This window comes from Nicotiana tomentosiformis, chromosome 6 (assembly GCF_000390325.3).
Source record: "Nicotiana tomentosiformis chromosome 6, ASM39032v3, whole genome shotgun sequence".
NCBI lineage: Eukaryota > Viridiplantae > Streptophyta > Magnoliopsida > Solanales > Solanaceae > Nicotiana > Nicotiana tomentosiformis.
This window is the reverse complement of record NC_090817.1, coordinates 123,865,743-123,886,174: the sequence shown is the minus strand read 5'-3', so window position 1 is coordinate 123,886,174 and position 20,432 is coordinate 123,865,743. Positions and strand designations below refer to the sequence as shown.

At 34.6% G+C, this 20,432-nt stretch overlaps 1 protein-coding gene across 1 annotated transcript; it reads right to left on the bottom strand.

Annotated features, from left to right (window-relative positions):
- Positions 1–1,792: 1,792 nt before the first annotated feature.
- LOC104114822 (bifunctional aspartokinase/homoserine dehydrogenase 1, chloroplastic-like) lies at positions 1,793–15,567 on the bottom strand. Its single transcript, XM_009625360.3, has 18 exons — positions 15,377–15,567; positions 14,370–14,428; positions 13,907–14,281; positions 13,343–13,431; positions 12,927–13,230; positions 12,685–12,737; positions 12,384–12,598; positions 12,167–12,254; positions 11,975–12,088; positions 10,498–10,596; positions 9,591–9,785; positions 8,192–8,274; positions 7,043–7,268; positions 6,584–6,729; positions 6,244–6,379; positions 4,551–4,634; positions 4,377–4,469; positions 1,793–2,382 (listed from the first exon to the last, which is right to left on the bottom strand). Exons 1-18 carry the CDS (start codon positions 15,529–15,531, stop codon positions 2,137–2,139), a joined length of 2,760 nt encoding a protein of 919 aa, XP_009623655.1. The 5' UTR covers positions 15,532–15,567; the 3' UTR covers positions 1,793–2,136.
- Positions 15,568–20,432: the final 4,865 nt, after the last annotated feature.

Genomic DNA, 20,432 nt, shown 5'->3' with positions numbered 1-20,432 from the left:
AATTTAGAACGTTTTCATTTATTACTTTAATTAAGAATATTGCGGTCTATGACTCTATGCATTAGTTAATATTCAAGCCGAATAACTCGAAATTACCGAACTGAATAAACCGAAACTGGAAGGAGAAAAATCGAACCATACTGAATATAATTAGGTATGGTATCAGTATAGCATTTTAAGAAAGTGAATACCGAAAATATCGAACCGAAATAACTAAATACCGTACCGTACTGACCGACGAACCCCGTAATGGTGCCCTTTGAAAAATTCATTCCTCCAAACAAAAAAGTTATTGGTCTTAAATAGATTAATTCTCCTCGGTCACTTATTTTTTAAAGGCAGAATAGCGTGACATGCACTTCTACTTGTTCGGGTTTGACACTTGATCAAAGTGTTTTAAACCCTTCTAACAGTTAACCGAGCTTATATGACATTTATTTTAGTGTGTCGGATAATTTGCGTGCTTACACGCTCTCAAAAGCGAGTTAATGCATCAAATTTGATGAAATTACTACAATAAAATTTATTTAAAAAAAAAAAAAAATTGAAAAGAAAAGAAAAGTAATGTTAAACAAAATATCTCCTCCCCTGCCCCATTCTTTTCTAGTTTCTGCGCCTCCCCACAACCCACCAAGCACAAAACCAAACCAAACTCAAATCAATTTGAAGCTTCTTCCCGTCATATACAATACCAATCCATTCATTCTTCTGTCCAACACCATTTCGTTCACAAAATTTATTTAACAATTTGATGTCGACTACAATTACCTTATTTCAATAACCATCAATTTCAATCAATTCGCTGAATCCACCATCAATTTACCAATTCATTTATAAACCTACCATCAAATTTAAGCAATTCATTCGTAGCCACCATCATGTCTCTACTGTTCCTTTGTCGTAAGCACCATCACAGTGTACCGTCGTATACTCGTATCCCCCATTGTTGTTTGCTGCATTGCTTACAATTTCATTATCCCTTTATTTCTATTGTTTGTATTCAGAGTGGTCATGTGGTGACCTTAATAGGGGTTGTTGGTCCTCTTTTAATGAGAGGGAGAGAGATCTGAATATTGCAGGAGATAGGTTTGTGTGTGATTATGCTGGGGTGTATGGTTGGGACTTGGGCTAATGTTATCTCGTCTTTGATCGGTGTTGTAACAACGGCTTGCCATTGATGCTGCCGTGAAAATGGAAGAAGAGATTCTTTTGGGGGAGGCGGGGGTGGCGTTGTACAATATGAAAATAAAAAATGATGTGTAATATTTTACCTGACTTGGATATTAATATCAGTGAGCAGAGGGGTTTAGTATATTGTGTATCAACAAGTAAAAGTGTTAACTTGACAAAGTGTTTGAGTATAGGGACCGGGATGACAAAAGTGACAAGTACGAGGATATACTAAGTTATTCTGCCTTTTTTAAATAACAAACAAGAACGGTAATCAGTATCTAGAAAGCTCCATAAGAAAGTCTCGCGACAAGTTATGAAGCAAAAGAATGCAAAGATGCGTAATAATCAACAGCAGTGGCGGAGCCGCATGCACCCAAGCGGTGTCAACTGACACCCCTTCGTCGGAAAATTATACTGTTTAACTCGGTAATTTTTTTCAAAATATGTATATATACTATATAATGACACCACTTGACTTCAGGTGAGTTTATTTCTTTATATTTTGACCCCCCTTAATGAAAATCTTGACTCCGTCACTGATCAACATTGGGCGCGCGCGCACCCACACAAACACACAAAAGGAAACAACGCCTTAAATAATTAATCGCGCGCCCACACAAACACACAAAAGGAAACAATGCCTTAAATAATTAATTGCATTGACATACACCAGCAACCTGCTTAACTAACAGGTATATCCTCTACGGGTACAGGATATTTCTATCATGGACCAGTATACAGCTTTAGTAGTATCAGAGTTATTCCTAAATAAGCAACCTATGAACTCTCCAATAGAAGTGAAGAGCCGTGTTACAAAGTGAACAACACTATCAGTTGCTAAAAATTACATTATGAAGTAATCATTTAACTCTATAACTGCTACCAGGAGCAGGGGATGACTGAACGAAACGCGGAATTATAGGAGTATGGGGCAAAGCAGGATACTGGTTTGCGGTCCATGAATTATGAAGGAGCACCAAGATATGAGGCAAGTCGCAATATATCACTGAATATTCCACCGGCTGTCACTTCTGCTCCAGCCCCTGGACCACGCACTATTAGGGGTTGCTTACAATATCTTTCAGTAGTGAATGCAATTATGTTGTCCGATCCAGAGAGTTGCGCAAATGGATGTTCCTTATTGTATCTCCGCAATTCAACAGTGCCTTTGCCATTGACAACATCCACTGCTCCAACGTACCTCAAGACCTTCATGTATATCCACATTTTGAAGATGGATAAGCATAAATACAAGTACGGAAATATAAGCATTACACATGTTCTGCAGCTAAACTGGATTGAGACAACATAGAGTTGATGCTTGTGACCTACTCCAAAAGAAATGAAGCACACTTCATAAATCAAAACTTCTCTTAGCATGCTTCACAAAGACTTCAAAGAATCTATTTTTGGGAAGTAAGCGTATTTTGTTACGGAGCATTGCCATGCATTAAGATAGTGCTTGACATTACTAGTAGAGAAGTCCCCAGATGCAAAAAGATTCTATTGCATTGAGTATCTATCAGTTTATCACATAGAGTTCGATCAAAAAGACCCCCCCGGTCTCTCTCTCTCTTTCTCTCTCAAATGCACACAAACAGAGCAGTCAGTTATTTGGCAAACAAGAATAAAAAAGATTGAAATCATATCAGCGGTCAATAATTAAAATGTTTTACCCTAAATGGGTAATCCGGTTCATAACCAGTCACTAAACAAATCAGTGATGTTCCCATACAAGATTTAATTGAGCAAAATGAACAACTCTTCCACACTGGGATACTAAGGGTTGTGGTTCCTATATATTATATTACTCCTATGCAAAATTAAATATTGGGAAAAGGGCCAAATATACCCATCTACTTTCGGATATTGTCTACATTTAACCTCCGTTATACTATCCGGCCAAATTTACCCTTACCGTTATACTATCCGGCCAAATTTTCCCCTACCATCAGCAAACTTTTAAAAATTACTTCTTAGTCCGTCAGGTGACCAAGAATCTCCCAAATCATTTTAATTAAGTCACTTTATTCTTCTTTTTTATCCACTATTTTCGAAATAATTGGCATTTTCCTACTTTCTTAAATGGAAAAAAATAAGAGAAAGAAATATTAAAATAATACAACGGTTAGTAAACAAAGTATATTAAAAATCAAAATTAGGTAGCTTGTCTAAATTCCAAAAGTATTTACAACATCCCAACTTTAATGAATTCGTTGCACTAAAGGTATGGAGACTTTGCAAGTATTAGTGATAGAAGTTGAAGTTCCTTGTAGACTTTACATTGTCGAATTCAACTTTGCTTTAATCAAATTCCTACGCATTATACTCTCTTAAGTTAATTGATCGAAGTCTATACTAACCAGATAATAACAATATATATTCGAATATACATATACATATATGATGATCAATTGCATATAATACACAATAAATAAGACCCACTGAACTCTACTGTGTGTATATGATTGAAAATAAATAAAATTTTAAACCAATTCCAAACCCATTATCACAAGAGAAGTGGGTGCATTGGTAATTAAAAAATCCATGAATAATTTTTATAGTCTAGTACCTTTAGCATTCACATCAATAGTAATTTCTGAAAATAGCGGAGCAAGAAGAACAACAAGTGATTTAAATAAAAGAAAATTGAGAGATTTTGGATTACTTAACAAATCAAGGGGTAATTTTAAAAGTTTGTTGATGGTAGGGGTAAATTTGGCGAGATAGTATAACGGTAGGGGTAAATTTGGCCGGATAGTATAACAGAGGTTAAATGTAGACGATATCCGAAAGTAGAAGGATATATTTGGCCCTTTTCCCTTAAATGTTTCATGTTACTTGGCAAAGGTACTAAGATGATGCTTGGAATTTTATTGTTTGACATGAAATGGGGCAATATGCAGAACGTAAAAAGTTACATTTGGTTGCTCAAAATATTGAGGAAAATTCCAGACGAATTGTAAAAGTGGACTTTAAATTGCTATATAAGCGAAAGCTTGCATCAATCAACATATCAATCAACTATGCATCGACCCAAACTAATTTTAAAACTTGCATGCTTAGGAAAATTAAATTAAACTTCAGCGGTCTAAAAAGGTATAGAAAACATCAACTTCGATGGAGGGAGTATAGCAGGGTTCATTCAGACAACATTACTATCACAACACTCAAGCTTAATTTTATAAATTCGGAATACTCACTTCCCCCGCATCTTCGGCCTCTTGCCTCTGTTTAGACAACTCTTGATCAAATTGTGGCAGCTGCAGCAAAAAGTCCTCGGCAGATGCAGTAGCCTGAAAAAAACACCAAATATCACTTCACAGAGAACAAAATACCTTTCCAACTAATGTTGCATGTATAAGCTAAGCACTCACCCTTAATGGTTCGGGGACAAGGCTCTGAACTGGGATATCTGAAAGCTCTAGCTCTAATCCACTTTCTCTAGCAAGAATTATCACCTGGATCAGGAAGTTATTGCTTATTAAGAAGTCATTAAGCCGTGATTTGTGTAGCATCAATTCCCAGGATGTTGGTTTTCTTGTGGATCTATTTAAGAGAGCAAATTGGCAGGGGAACCAGCAAACTCAAAATAAAATGTCTTTATTTCTATGATGAAAGGTAAATCTGCACAAGTTAGCAAACACATCAAGGTGGGACCAGGATAGAAGTAAATTGACAGATGCTGTTTTGCAACACTAAGTCATAGTAGGGGTGGCAAATGGGCTGTTTGGACTGTATTTGGGCGGTCAAGATGGTTTAACTCATTAAATGGGTCATTGCCCAACCCTGCCCAAAATTCACTTGGATTAAGACGGGTTAAACAATGAGTTGTAACCCAACCCCCCCCAAATTGACCCAAATCTTTGCAATATTCTTAATTTTTGAACAAGCATATATAAAATATTCTCATATATATATATATATATATATATATATATATATATATATATATATATCAATGATTTTTAGTTTCATTTTTCGTAAATATCATTCTGGAATGGTTTATGATGATGATTTTTTTTCCCTGTATTCTTTTGGAATAAATATCAATTCATGCCTAATGGTTATCCTCAATTAAGATTTTTAGGACTTTATTTGATAGTTTTTTATCTTATAATACTAACAAAGATCAGAATAATAAAAAATAGTAAAAATAGAACTTTCCACCCACCTCCCACCACCCCAACCCTACCCCCAAACCTCCCACCCCTCCCTAAATAGAAATATTATTTAGAGTACTTTCTTTTCATGTTTGTAGATAGAGTATTTTCTTTTTATGACGTAGAAAAAATAGTTTCTTTTTCACAAAATGAGTACTTTCTTTTCATACTGTAGAAAAAGTATTTTCTTTTATTTCAACAAAAAGAGTATTTTCTTTTCATATCATAGAAAGTGTACGTTTGTTTCAAAAAGAAAAAGAGTATTTTCTTTTCAGTTATGAAGCTCAATTTTTAAAGTTTTTCTTGTGTGAAAAAGTAAAGCAGCACATTTGTTTCTTTGAGTTTGTGTTAATTTTCAAAAGAATAATTGAATTCTTGAATGGGGATTTGGGTGGAGGGGGGTTGAGGAGAGTAGCATAGAAAATTATTTTCGACTCCCTAACCAAACACTAAAAAATATTTTTTGGAAAAAGTTTTCCACTCACCAACCAAACATGTAAAATTAAGTGAGAAAATCACTCATTTTCTAGGAAAATATTTTTCAAGAAAAACACACCCTTAGAAGCACTAAAGGGCAATTGCTATTCATAGGTCAGTTTGGACTGAAAATCATGGGCTGATTTGGGCTACTGAAATTAAATGGGTTTAATTGGGTTGTGCCCAAACTTAGCCCATCATTAAAGTAGCTCATACCCAACCCATTAAAACTTGGGCGGGTCAAATGGGTTTGGGCCACTTTTGCCACCCCTAAGTCATAGTTGGAATTTAAATCAAAACTGGCGCTTCCAAATATTAATTTCAGCTTCATGCAAACACTAAACTAAAGCAGTAAACATATTGAAACTGAAAATGAGATCTCGTGTTGGGTTAACACTTATAGCAATGAACGAAACTTATCAGCAAATACCTTTCTGGCAACATCTGTCCCGGCTAGGTCATCCCTCGGATCTGGTTCAGTATAACCCGCCTCTTTCGCCTCCTTCACCACTTGGCTAAAAGCTTTTGTCCCCATGAAGTTATTGAATATGTAACTCAGAGTTCCACTGCCAAAAAAAGAGAAAGAAAAGAATAAATGTAGGAAATGAATGCAAAGAAATCGAATTAGAGAGAAAATTTTGCCCTCCTTGGTGCATGTGGTAGCGAAGAAAACGATAGCGTCATTTCACCAATTTGCCACTTAGGATAGATGAAATTTATCCAATACCAGAAAATGTATAATCTCGATCCTTCATATCAGTGATACCAACCTAAAAATACCCTCAATCCGCAAAATCTTGTCCCCAGTTTCAAGAAGACCACGTAAGGTGCTAATGATTGGTAGACCAGCTCCAACAGTAGCTTCATAGAAGTAATGCGTATATGATTGTCGTTGTAGAGCTCTCATCTTCAAGTACTGGAAAAAATAGAAGGAATATATGCAATGAAAAGGTACGACAAGCGTCCTTTACCAGCTACTTATATAATTATCGATGCCTTGCTTGTCTTGTTTTGAGGTATTTTCCAATTAGAAATAAAACAACAGTTTTAAAAAGGCTGACATTTTTCCCATCTTCGATGGACTGGAAAGACGTGGAAAGCAAAATATAATTAGGAAATGATGAAAATTTGACGATTGCAGTTGATCAAAGTGTTTTTTTCCAGAAAGTTCACAAATGTTAAGCACTTTTCAGATGAAAAGAAAATCAAACATGAAAATAATTAGCAACCTGGTCAAGTGGTCCTGAATTAGCCTTTTTATTTGGGGTAACCACATGGATGCCTCTGTGCAACCAGTCATAGTATTGGCTTGCGATATGAGAGTCTGCAGTGCAATCCACCAAAACACTGTTTGGGATGAAATGATTTTCACCCACATGCTGAACAAACTTATTCAAGTCGGGCATTTCTCCGTTTTGACTTAGTAGCTCTTTCCATCTTGACAAATCGATACCCCTATGAACATTAACAAGAATGTCTAGTCATCAAGACCCCTGAAGACAGTTCAATAATATCTAAATGACAAAAAGCAGCAGTAACCAGCTGTAAAGGCTAGTGTGGCTTTTGGAACACAAAGCTTTCAACATAGTAGCTAGTTGACAAGTTCTATAGCAAGAACGATGTAATGAACATTGGATAGGTGATAGTGAAAATTTGGGAGAAGGAGAGACCAGAAATTAAGTTCCTCATTAACTTTAATTTTTCAATCTCATTCATCGTCAAGAACAAATATCTTTAATTTTTCAATCTCATTAGAAGATCTACCATGACTAACAGAAGATTGACACTGATTGAACCTCTAACTCATAAAAATCAGCAGCACAAAAGAAAACTTAGAAGTTCCTTGGTCGCATTGGAACAGGCTATAACCAAAGAGGACATGGAATCAGCTTAAAGGACGGGAAGAGAGGGAATAAATATAGCAGGTTAATGTGAGAGAGAATGATTGGCACTCTCCCTCATTTCCAATGATTTCATACAGTGTACTATTCTACTCAAATGCAATTGTTAATTTTATAAAAGAAATTCAAATCAAAAGTTTCCAATTAGCAAGTCCACCCTCCATTCCAGTTTCTATGACTAACATCCCCTTTGTCACTCAAAGAAGATTTATCCCTACAGGTAAAGTTACTTGGAAATTCATAAGTTGAAAGAAAAATAATTATCTCTACAATGATTCAACAGATTCAGATAGTTGTCCATTAGAATAGCAATTTTAAAAACCTTAGCTTAAGTTTCTCTGACTTTTTGCACTTTATTGTTTTTTTCTTCATTCTAAGCAGAAAAAGACTCAATCGAAAAATTCAAAGCGGCTAAAGAACGCATCTGTCCGATATACATGACTGAGTTTAGAAGAAAGATGGATTTTCAAGACTTACGAGCCGCTCAATATCATTGAATCTATTCCAATTATACCCATCACACGCAAGTCAATGTTGAACTTTTCCTTTAAGATAGCTGTCTGCCAATGAAAACAAAAGGTGTTAAAGTGTCTGTTACAAGAATTTCATTGAACACTTGCCAAAAACTATTTTTTTTTCATCATTAAACAGAAAAGAAAACAATTATTAAGAACATTGTTTCCCGAACATCAAGAACAATCATCATATTACAGCAATAAAGTATCTGAAATTATAATCAACTTTACCAAGCAAGACGCTAGAGCTATCAGGAAAAAACGAGAGCACAAAAATTCAACACTGAACTCCAATCAATACATAAACAACTTGATAAAATGATATACTTATGGACTACTGGGTATGCACTAAGCAATGCAAGGGTGGTAATAAAGAGTTTCTTAAACTTCCACAATTTAACCCACAAAAACCATGCTTTATATATCCTGAAATTATTATTTCTGATTTTACAGTTCATTTCATTTTCATATACCCTGTGGTCAGAGACTAGTTATCAGTCGGTGGATAAGTCTGAGATCTGGAGAACCACTAGCTTTAGTGAACCCTAATTCGTCTTTAAAATGACTACTAAGAATTGGAATGAGAGATACCTGAATATATCAGAGCAGATACAAGGAACCCAACAAATTAGGGATTAAGCATGTTAGCTGATATTCTTTGTTTTCCTTTTCTCCTTTTCCTTTTTTAAGGAAGAATCGGAATGCATCACGAATTATAGTGCATCCCTTTGACAGCAATAAGTGGTTAAGCATCCAAGTTAGCATTATTTACACGGCGAAAGAATATGAGTGCAAAAATTCCAGTATTCTGTGTACTTGGTTTATACCACTAGTGACAAAAAAGAATGTGGCAACAGAGGAAAGTTCTTACATTACAAGGAGATGATCCATGATACAGGCAAAGAATCAGAATAGCCGACAAACATCATATATCATATAAAACAGGGAAATACAAATGCAAGATGGCAAAATGTAAATGAATTTCTAGCAGCAAGGACAGTTCAAATAATTCATTTATCCATTATAAGTGGTAATTAAAAGTTGAAGGGGACACCTAATTATATCCTGAACGTTTTACCAGTGTGATGACTCTAAAAGATTGTGAAATTGAACTTAGGCTTTGCCTGGAGATGACTGCATACTTTGCTCAGAAAATCTACCTTTCAAATTGTGAAGGATAAGACTACAACTATTTAAATTTGGAAGGGTGGGAAATATTAATATGCTCTTCTAAATTTAACTTGTGACTTTAATAGGAGATAATAAATGATACCCAATAGAAGAAAGCATATTTAAAGTTCAATAGGTGTAGAGAAAACAAAATATAGAGATCGAAATAGCATTAACTTGAATTGACAGACCTGATCCTTGAGCTGGTCTAGCAAAGTACCCCCTATCAACCCTGGTCCAATAATGCCCACAGCAATAGTAGTTCTTGACAAATAAAATCTTGAGTGCGCAGCACGTAAAGCCCTCACACAGTCTTCACGTTTAACAACTACAGTGACGTTGTACTCTGAGCAACCTTGAGCTATAGCACGGATATTGATATTAGCCTGCAAATGAAGTGTTGAATCTTGAAGTTCTTATGAAATTCAAGTAACTAGAAGAAGTTGAATTCTATACTCATATTCCCCTCGTCATCTTTCTATGACTCTCGATTGACTTTTATCATGTCCTTTTTTGATGAAAAGCATCATACAAGTTGCCAAAAGCAGCAGCAATCAAAGCCAAGTTAAAAGCTCATAAAAACTGAAAACCAATTTACATACTAACAAGAACAGTATGGTAGTTAGCTAAGAAACCCACCTATGTGAGCTTCACATAGCTGGTACCAAACCTGCACAAAGGAAAAAGGGTTGCAGTAGGTTGACAACCTACGTAAAAGTAGTCAAAATATCATAATCCTCTAACGGTGAAGTATTCAAATGAAATCGGCCCTATAGAGTGGAATGGATAAAGAGATCAATGTAGTGGACCTCAACTAATTTGGTAATCTAAAGGAGTAGTTGATTGATTGATATGGTAATTAGAGAATCCATATGGCATAGATCTAAGCATTCATAACAGTCGGAAAATAACTGTAGATGAAAAGCAGGAGAACATTAACTCCACAGAAGATACAACCAAACAAATAGTCAAACATAAACCCTTTTTTAGAATTTAATGTGGTTTGAAAATTTACCACTTAACTCTACACAAGACACACCTATATACAGTATATAAATTTCTCTTTTTTCAATTTAAAAAGACTGAAAATTACCAAACCTTAGCAAGTGCACTAAAAAATGTAGCACAAACTCCAGGAGTGCTTGCCATTCTCTGACCAACAGCAGCCAAAATGCTACAGTTCGGAATCACCGAAATCTGGGAAGAAATGAAGCCATTATCATGGTGATCAAAGAAGTTCTTAATAGGGTAGATGAAAATAATGTTAAAACACCAAGTAAGTGACACAGAGAAGCAGAAATCAATAAGCTAAATACGATATCTGAAATTACGATTAACTGTACCCAAGATCCAACAACTAATTTTCGTTAAGTATATAGAAAGAAGCACATCACACTGCCCCAAAACCAAGTTCAAATTTCATAAAAACCTACACCAAAACTGGCGGAAAGTTTTGAGATTCTAACAAATGGAAAGAGTTCTGAGTTTCCTTATTTGTCTAAGCTATGCCTTTAACAGAGGGAGGTTTGGTGAAGCAGTATCATGTGCAAGATTAGTTTCTTTCCTGGTTGCCTTTACTTGTATAGTATTTTAAGATGGAAATACCTATGGAGTGTTTACATATGATGGCAAAGTTTTTACAAGAATTAGCCCAGACAAAATGTAGCAGTACTGCCACGCGTTCATTTCTGAGATGTCTATGGGATCTGAAAGTAATTACCATACTTTTCCTCATTTCTCCTCCTCTTTTCTGCAAATCTAAGTTTCACACAGTTCATGATTTCAAGATCCTCTCTTTGTTTTCAATTGCCCGATCATCCTGTCTTCATTATAGCAGCATCAAGCAGAATTTAATGATTACATCACTGCTCAATGCTCATCAGCACCCTAAAGGCTGTTGTTCCAGTCATTCCTTTCTTATGTGCATCTAACCACCACTAGACTAATACGACTTTACTATCTTAAGCTTTCTTGATTGAGCTTCTCAAGTTTTAAGTTGGAAAAACTGGAATCTACAGCCCCAAAAGCCGTCTTTTCAGATCTGCTAGTTACCTAACTTGTTTGGTGCAACAAGAGGAACAACTTTCACGGATGTTCTATCTTGGATGGAGATAAAGGCTCAATCACAATAAGTGTTTTTCTGCTCTTTCCCATATAATTAGCACCATAACTTTTTGTGGAATTCTTCTTAAGTATACAACTCATTATCCCTATAACTCTGAGCTACATGATGCGTACTGATCATCAACATATGCCCTAAAGTCTCCTCAGAAACAACTTCTGACGCTTTGTCACAACACATCTTTATTATGTATTTTTCTGTTTGCCATTCTGATCTTATACAACATCTAAAAGAAACATGTTATAAGATAACAAGTATAGCAGAGCGTATCGCAATAGGGTTGACCTTGCAACCGCAATCAGGAAACAGAAGGCGCAATACATGCAAAATGTTAACTATAAGATGGTGACAAGAACTCAATATAACATCATTCCTGCTTTTTTTTCCTTTTGCTTATGCAGATCCACAACCTTTATAATTAACTATACAAACGAATCAGAAAAGGCAGAATACCTGAGAAAGGCGCCCGGCACTCAAAGCCTGACCAAACCTAGACTCTAAAACATCAGCAACAGCTTTCACTTCTTTTTCAGGCACAGCAAAGCACACTGAATGCTCACTACTAGCCTGTATCATAGCACTTAATTCTATGTCATGAAGTTATAAGCATCATAAGTTTAACCCGATATCAAAGAATTAATTTACCTGGGATATCATGATTACGTTAGCACCAACATCTTTTACTGCAGCAAAAATATCACTAGCTGTACCAGGAACACCAGTCATTCCGGTTCTGCAGAAGGTAACCGACTTTGTGTAAACAAAGAAATTTGTGAATATTGTTATAACAAACAGTATGACTGGATCCAGTGCAGTCCTAATCCTCCACATTTCTTTTTGACAAGTAAACTAATAGTCCTACCCCTCAACATTCACTAGAGCCAGATTGTCAATTGTTGCAAATCCTTTGACCGGGAATACTGATCTCTGTCCATCCTCATATTCATTATCAGTGGATCGGCAGATCATTGTTCCAGGTGCAGCGAGGTTAAAGATATTTTTTATAACAATCGGAATGTCATATTGCATCACTGGAACAATTGTCCGTGGATGCAAGACATTTGCACCGAAATATGACTGCAAAAAGATGAGAAATTTGATATTAGAAAGTGCCCATGACAGTTCTTGTTAACTTCAGCAATCACATAGAATCACGACTTCACCATTTCCCACGCCTCTTGATAAGATAGTGTCTTCAGTATTACCGCCTCACTTACTGCAAATGTAGTATTGTTTTAGCTGGCAATCATCGTAAACTTCATTGTGGAAGTTCATCATTGATTTAAAAGTAAAAGGGAATATTTGAGCAACAAATAGAGAACAATAATACTTGATATAATATTTAGCTAGGGGCACGTCTTAATATGTTTCAGATCGGGAAAAGCATGCAATGAGTGAGGAAAACCTTTTCTTGGATCAGCACTATAGACACCATCAACATCTGTCCAAATTGTGACTTGGCGTGCTTTAAACAATGCCCCCATGATAGCTGCAGAGAAATCACTTCCATCCCTTTTCAAAGTGGTGGGAATATTTTGGGGAGTGCTAGCTATAAAACCAGTTGCGATGATAGTCATTGATGGATTCTTAGAGTACCATTTCTCAAGTCTTTCCCCTGACTTTAGATAATCTGGATCAACTTGATTAGAGCTCGTTGGGTTCACAATGAGCACCTCTCTTGTGTCCATCCATTTAGACTCTACACCATTCTGCAAATATAGGAATTTGAAAATTTGCATCATAAACATACAAAATTTTAATTTGCATAACTAGCAGATACAAAGCTTTCTTAAGACCGGAAGAGATCAATGTGAGAATCACCATTCTGACAACGGATGACAACAACTGAGCAGACCATAACTCCCCATGCCCAGCAACAAAATCAGAGAAAGATTCTGTTGCATGACCAGCTGCAATACAATTAAGCTATTTTGTGTCAGTTGAAAGCAAAAGAAAGAGGTTTGGTTCAAATTCAGATACTTCAGGAAAAAACTTGTCAACTGAAGGAACTTTAGCATGGATACAATTAAGTTCTAGCAAAAACAAGAGACTGAAGAATGACCATTAGGCCAACATTAGCTTCATAACTACAGCTCTGACAATAACCAGAGAATGAAGCAAAGACCATATTGCACCATTCGGTGTCCTTCTTACCCGCATGCAAAGTAGTGGAGGGAAAAGACAATTCAAAATACTCCAACAGAATCTTGTTTCCTTTCAAATATTATACAAAAAATTAAGAATATCTGACAATGGAGTTTTCCGCGAGTAGTCCCTGTTAATAAGTTCTTTTTCTATTGTTTTTTCCATATTTATGAGCACAGAGGCTCTGGCAAGTGTTTTTGTTGAGACATTCTACAAATAAGGAGGGAAAGCACAATCTACCAATATATATTGCACGGAGCATGGCTTTTAGGTTGTTGATGTCATGATGAAGACGAGATAAGAAACTAGCAAGCTCATCCCCATCAAGTAGATCAATAGCAGTTACTTTGTGTTTTTCTAGTACAGCATCCAATGCAGTTAGGTACGAGTCATCTCGTGACCGGGCCTTTTGAATCAGATCATACATCATATCTGTGACTTTTGACATTGCAGACACAACCACCAACTTTCTTTCTGATTGGTCCTGAATTATTACATTAGCAACATTGCGAATTCTTTCAGAGGTTCCCACACAGGTACCACCAAATTTATGAACAGACCAGCTGTCACCTCTAGGAAGCTGAGAATTTTCTATAGCTCCATCCAATAAGTATTCTGCCAAAACATCAAATGGGAGAATGGGAAATCAATAACTGAAGAAAATCACACAAGGATGATATTTAAGGTTTCAACATATATTAACCTTCACTTGTAACAGCAGCACGTATGCCGAACTTCAACTCTCCTCTTTCCCATTTTGAACTAAAAATCATTAAAACAAAGAAAGGCTTTAGCAGTATAGAAAACATTAAGCTATAAGAAATTTCTCAAAATAAAAAGAAAAATTGGCAATCATATCGTGGGATACCCATTACTCACGGTTGAATCGTGTGATCACCTCACAATTGTATGATAGTTGAAAAGGAAACAGGTTATTATTCATCAGTTGCTCTGGACTCAAGAATATGCCCAAGCAAAATCTTGGTTCTACGTCACAAAAAACAAATCTTTGTACTATCACATATGGAACATGGAATTAGGATAATTGAATATGTCCATTCTCATGCCTTAGATACCTCAGACCTTAATAAGATTACTGTTGAGACAACTAATTAGCTTGTTGACACAATTTTTGTAACACTTCTCATTAGTTGGATGAAAATATGGATCACTTCATATAGCAATAATTCCATAAACATGTTCATATACAATATTACAAAGTGTAATCTTGAAGCCTAAAAAACTTCCGAAAAGCTTCAAAAAAACAAATAAAAACTTTTAACTGAAGTGTAACAGGGTAATTTTAAAGTATAGTCAAAATTAGAGGGATAAATTTGGTAGTTTTTCCAAAGAATTTTTGACACATGATAACTACAGCTCCCCAGTCGATGCTGGAGCTCCATTAAGTTTAAGGGCAAGAATTGCTAATAGCAAAGGTATCAACAACAAGAAAAAACTCAGTGCAATCCTACAAGTAGGGTTCTCTTTCTGATAGACCTTGGAAAAGAAATACTGTAGTGGAGAAGCCCCAAAATATAACAAAGTTAAAAATTAAGATACTTCATTTGGACCTTTTTCTCTAAAATGTTGATAATTCATAAATGTGACAGAGAATATATATATATAAACACTAACATAAATAGACGTAAAGTTAGCACCCCCAAATACATTAGAGAGTTGAAAAAGAAAAATAGAAATAGCGAAGTTTACTTGAGAAAAGAAGAGCAATGCAGTTGCAGGAGTGAAAATGGATGTGTCCTGTTAAGGGTAGCCATTTCCTTCCCCTTGGCCTTCAAATGTGACAAGGATGGGTTAGAGAAGAGTTTACATGAATAACATGGCGAAATGGAGGATGATAACGCCATTGTTTTTGTTGATTGAGAAAAAATGAGTGTGACAAGTACCACAGTGAGTGGGTCACTATATATACTTCTCTCTCACTCCCTCTCCCTCTCTCTCTCTGTTAAAATATTTGGCGGCTCTACTTAATTACCTACTGTTTTACACTTGGACCAACCCCCGCCCCTATGGTTGTTACTTAGTTGTAGGATATCGAGTTGTTATTTTAAATATAATTATTTGTTTTAATTATTATTTAAATTTTATTATATTATATTATTAAAATGATTGATTTGATGTGATCGTGTCATTATCTTCTTTTTATATTATCTTGTCCTTTCTTATTATTAAATAATTCTATCTTATCATTTATCCTACATTTTTATATAGTAATTCTACCTTGTAACTTACTTTTTTTTTTTATAATATTACAAGTTTATTTTTCATATTGTTGATGCATGATAGTTATGCCAGCTATGAAGCCATGGGGTTAGACCTCGGGTCCATTGGGCTTGAGCCGTTGATCAAGAGGGTGCTGACGTGTTTCGAGCCAGCTGAGTTCAGCGTGGCCGTCACGTGCCATGGTGGGTCCCAATGGGATATTTTTGCTGACGTGGATGGATACTCGTGTGACAATTGTGTCAAGCAAGATTTGCCAGGTGGCGAGTATATAGTCTATCGGTGTTTCACCATGGCGGCCGAGGCGGAGGGAGGACGCGTGAATCTATCCAAATATTGTATACATCAAAATAATACAGTACAATACAATATAATATTATACGGTACATTATGAAACGAGGCATAACAACCATCCAAGCAAGCTATTAAACAAATACCATTCCTTTCATCCTGCCTATTTGATTAAGTACAAAGTTTAAATAAAATTGTGTTCATAAATTATAAATATTCTTATAGTAATAAATTATTTCATTACGAATAAAATAAAAAAAATTAAAATTAAGTAAGTATGATATTTTTTTTTAACAAATTAAAAAGAAAAAAATAACACATAGAATGGAGGAGTATTATTTTTTAAAATTACTTTTTCGAATTGCTTTACTTTTCAACACGTAGGTTCAGTGGTGGGATTGGTTCGACTGATAGTTAGCAGTATTTTTTAATTTTATGCAAAAATAATCAGATAATAATATATTTTTTGTTGTTCATTTTTTTATGATAATAATATTCATGCAGTTTGCATAGATCTCAATTATTTCATCGGCTACCTTACATAAATCTAACCTTGACTTAATTTTTGAAATGCAAATTATACGCCTTGAATTTGTAATCAAATATTATTTTCTATTTCATACCATTCTTCCTTTAATTTAGTTGCAGTACTGAGCACAGTTGCTGCAAATTCGATAGTCATAAAGTTACGTCTGGCTAATATACAATTAAATTTCAAGATTCCACACTACAATTTTTTTATTTTACAAGTAGTATTACAGGTTTACAACATGTCTTCGATTTTATTTATAGTTACTTTTTAAGTACTAGCCACATATTAATTCATTATTTCTGTAACTTTTTTTTTGGTCGAGAGGATACTATATTATAATAGGAGTACTAATTTAAACTTGTTCTTACATTGGGCAGTTGAGGAGTTGCGTCCATTGTACCAAACAGTGAGTAGTCCAAATCTATATTTACAATATTACAAATATTACTGTTTCTTTCAAAAATAGTTCCTAGGGTGTCGCCCATAGTGCTTCATTGACAAACACGGGAGGAACTACCAAAAAGTTGATTCCTTCATTCAACTGCTTCCCTGCTTCTGCTGCTAGCTTGTTCGCCGCTTTATTTGCCTCTCTGACTATGTGGTTTATTAGTGGATGGCCCAGCACTCCTAGGAGAGACCTACATTCACAAATTAAGGGATCATATATCAAATAACCTTTATTCATGCATTGTACTACTTCTGTTGAGTTCAAGGTGGCCTCCAAGGGCACTAGATTGTTTAATGATGCCATTTTCAGGCCTTGCAAAAAAAGTTGTTAGCTCATAATGGGGGTATTTGAACACTTTGACTTTCCCTATGTACCCTCTTACCCAAATCCCCATTATGTTTCTAATTACTCCCCCACCATTATGCTTGGGGTTTTTCAAATTCTGCAGCCTTGTTGCCACTTTAAAAACCTGACTTTGTTTTGGTTTGATTTATAGATTTAAAAATCCGACATCATTGATTTGGTTTGGTAATTAAAAATTTGAACTAACCCGGCCTATGCACACGCCTAATAGGAGTGCTAAAATAAAAATAAGCTCATGTACAAATTGAAAATAGAGAAATATCGCATATGTATAGAAAAATATTAGATTTCTGTTGGGCGGAGTGTCTTATTTTATTGAGTAATTAAATTATTAAGATATGTAATTATTATATATATATATATATATATATATATATATATATATATATATATATATTATTTATAATAACTCGAACAAAATCTTTAATATAAAATTTATATAATTCTTTTAAAGTTTTATACTCATTAAGCGGAAGTACGCGCGTACCCTATATACTAGTATATAAAAAATGCATAAAACAGTGTATAACAAATAATTTAATATATATGCACTGATTATACATACATTATACAGTGAGTATACACTGATTACAAAATATAGAAACAACTTTTTTTCTCTCTCTCCTCTTATATTAAAATATATATATATTATACAGGGCTTATAACTAATTACACAATATAATAATTTTTTTCTGTCTATCCTCTTAATATACATATTACAATACTTATACACTAATTATATAACGAACAGCTGAACATCGGAGAACGTGACGAAGAAGAAATACCGAGAATAATCAAAACTACCAAACAGAAAGAATGGGAAATATGCCTTTACAAACCACCTGAACCTCTAGCACGGTCGTTTCTCCATTTTTTAGGACCTTCCACTTTCATAATTTTTAGATGAAAAAGCCTCCATGTTTTTTTTATCTCTCGCTCAATCAAAATCAATAAGCAAAAAGTATGTATATGATGCCTAAATTATTCAAGAGAGAAATATTAGCTGACAGGTGAAGGAAAAGATGTAATTTTGATCGAGCAGTGAGAGATATGCTAACAATTAATAAAAAAATAAAATCCTAAATTAAGGGAGAGAGAGGATTCAACGCCTGAGAGAGAGAAAAATGATGGTTTAAGGTTTGGCTAAGTAAAGTTAAATTGTTTAGAAGAGTTAAATCTGGCAGTTTAGAAAAAGTGAGGCTATTTTGAGTTTATTGCTGAAATGAGTTGCTATTCTAGTTAATTATTCAATACTTAGGCTAAAGGAATCATAATTTCATAGATGTTGGGTTGGTGTTACTAACTGCCAAGAAATGTTGTAGGATGGATGAATTTCTCAACTCTTACCCAGTTTTTGGTATGAAGTATTTTTTCTTTAAATAGGTCATTTACACGCTGCAAATTTAAATTAGTTGCGCTAATGAGTTCTCGATACCAGATGGTTAAACCCCCAAATGAATATATGAGTCAATTTCATATTCCCTTCCATTTTGTTTCTCACTATTTCTTATACAATTATCGGATAAGGGTTTGATTTGCCCCTCTACTATCATAAATAGACTTTATTTACTCTCTGTTTAAAATTTTTATTAAAAATATCCTTACTGTTATACATTAGGTTCATATTTACCCCTTACACGTTAAAACATGTTACATTTGCCCTTCGTTATATTTTAGGATCATATTTACCCCTCTATTCTTCAAAAAGGGTTACGTTTGCCTTTCGTTATACTTTTTTGACATATTTATCCATACAATTATACTTTAGGATCATATTTGCCCCTCATCCGTTAGATCGCCATGTCCCATCTTTGTTTTCCTACATGGCGCCTATGTGGATTTCTTTTTCTTTCAATTTAAATATGATCACCTATTTAAGATAATTTAACATGTCCACCTAATTTAAATAAGACTTCATTAATTCCATTGTTGTGCAACTTCTCGTAATTTACTTTGGTTACTGTAATAATTGTGAGTTGTATTAGATAGGTTATTGTTTGTCAATATGTTGTCGTTGCTATAACTATTGTATTTCGCACAATCTTCATAAATGTCGTATCAAGAAATTGCTTTTCGTGGATCAATCATGGTCAATTGACCCAGTTTAGACTTTACATAGTTTTATCTCTACAAACACTTCAAAACATCATTGAGTGACATTGAGTGATTCATGTCTCCTAACTTCTAAGTATTAAAAGGAAACAAATTAACATAGACAAATGTGAAATAATTAAATAAATCAATTAGAGATAACACTATAGTTTCGTTCACTCACTATCCAAAATTTTCTCGCTCTCCGAAAAATATGGAGCTGACTCGGAGAAGAGAGATGGACGAGTGGGGGGAGGGTTGGAGGGGATTGGGAATTATGATTTTCATTTATTTTAGTTAGTGTGTCTTAATTAAATTAGGTGGGCGGGTAAAATTATCTTAAATATGTGACCATATTTAAATTGGAAGAAAAAGAAATCCACATAGGCGCCATGTAGGAAAACAAAGGTGGGACATGACGATCTAACGGATGAGGGGCAAATATGATCCTGAAGTATAATTGTAAGGATAAATATGTCAAGAAAGTATAACGAATGACAAATGTAACCCTTTTTGAAGAGTAGATGGGTAAATATGATCCTAAAGTATAACGAAGGACAAATGTAGCATGTTTTAACATGTAAGAGATAAATATGAACCTAATGTTTAACGGTAAGGATATTTTTGATAAAATTTTTAAACGGAGGGTAAATAAGGTCTATTTATGATAGTAGAGAGACAAATCGGACTCTCATCCGTACAATTATATATAACATATTCCTTTAATAAATAATTTTATAGTCACACAAATATTATAACACGTATAAAGTTACAAATTTTAAAAGTGTTATAACCACACAAAT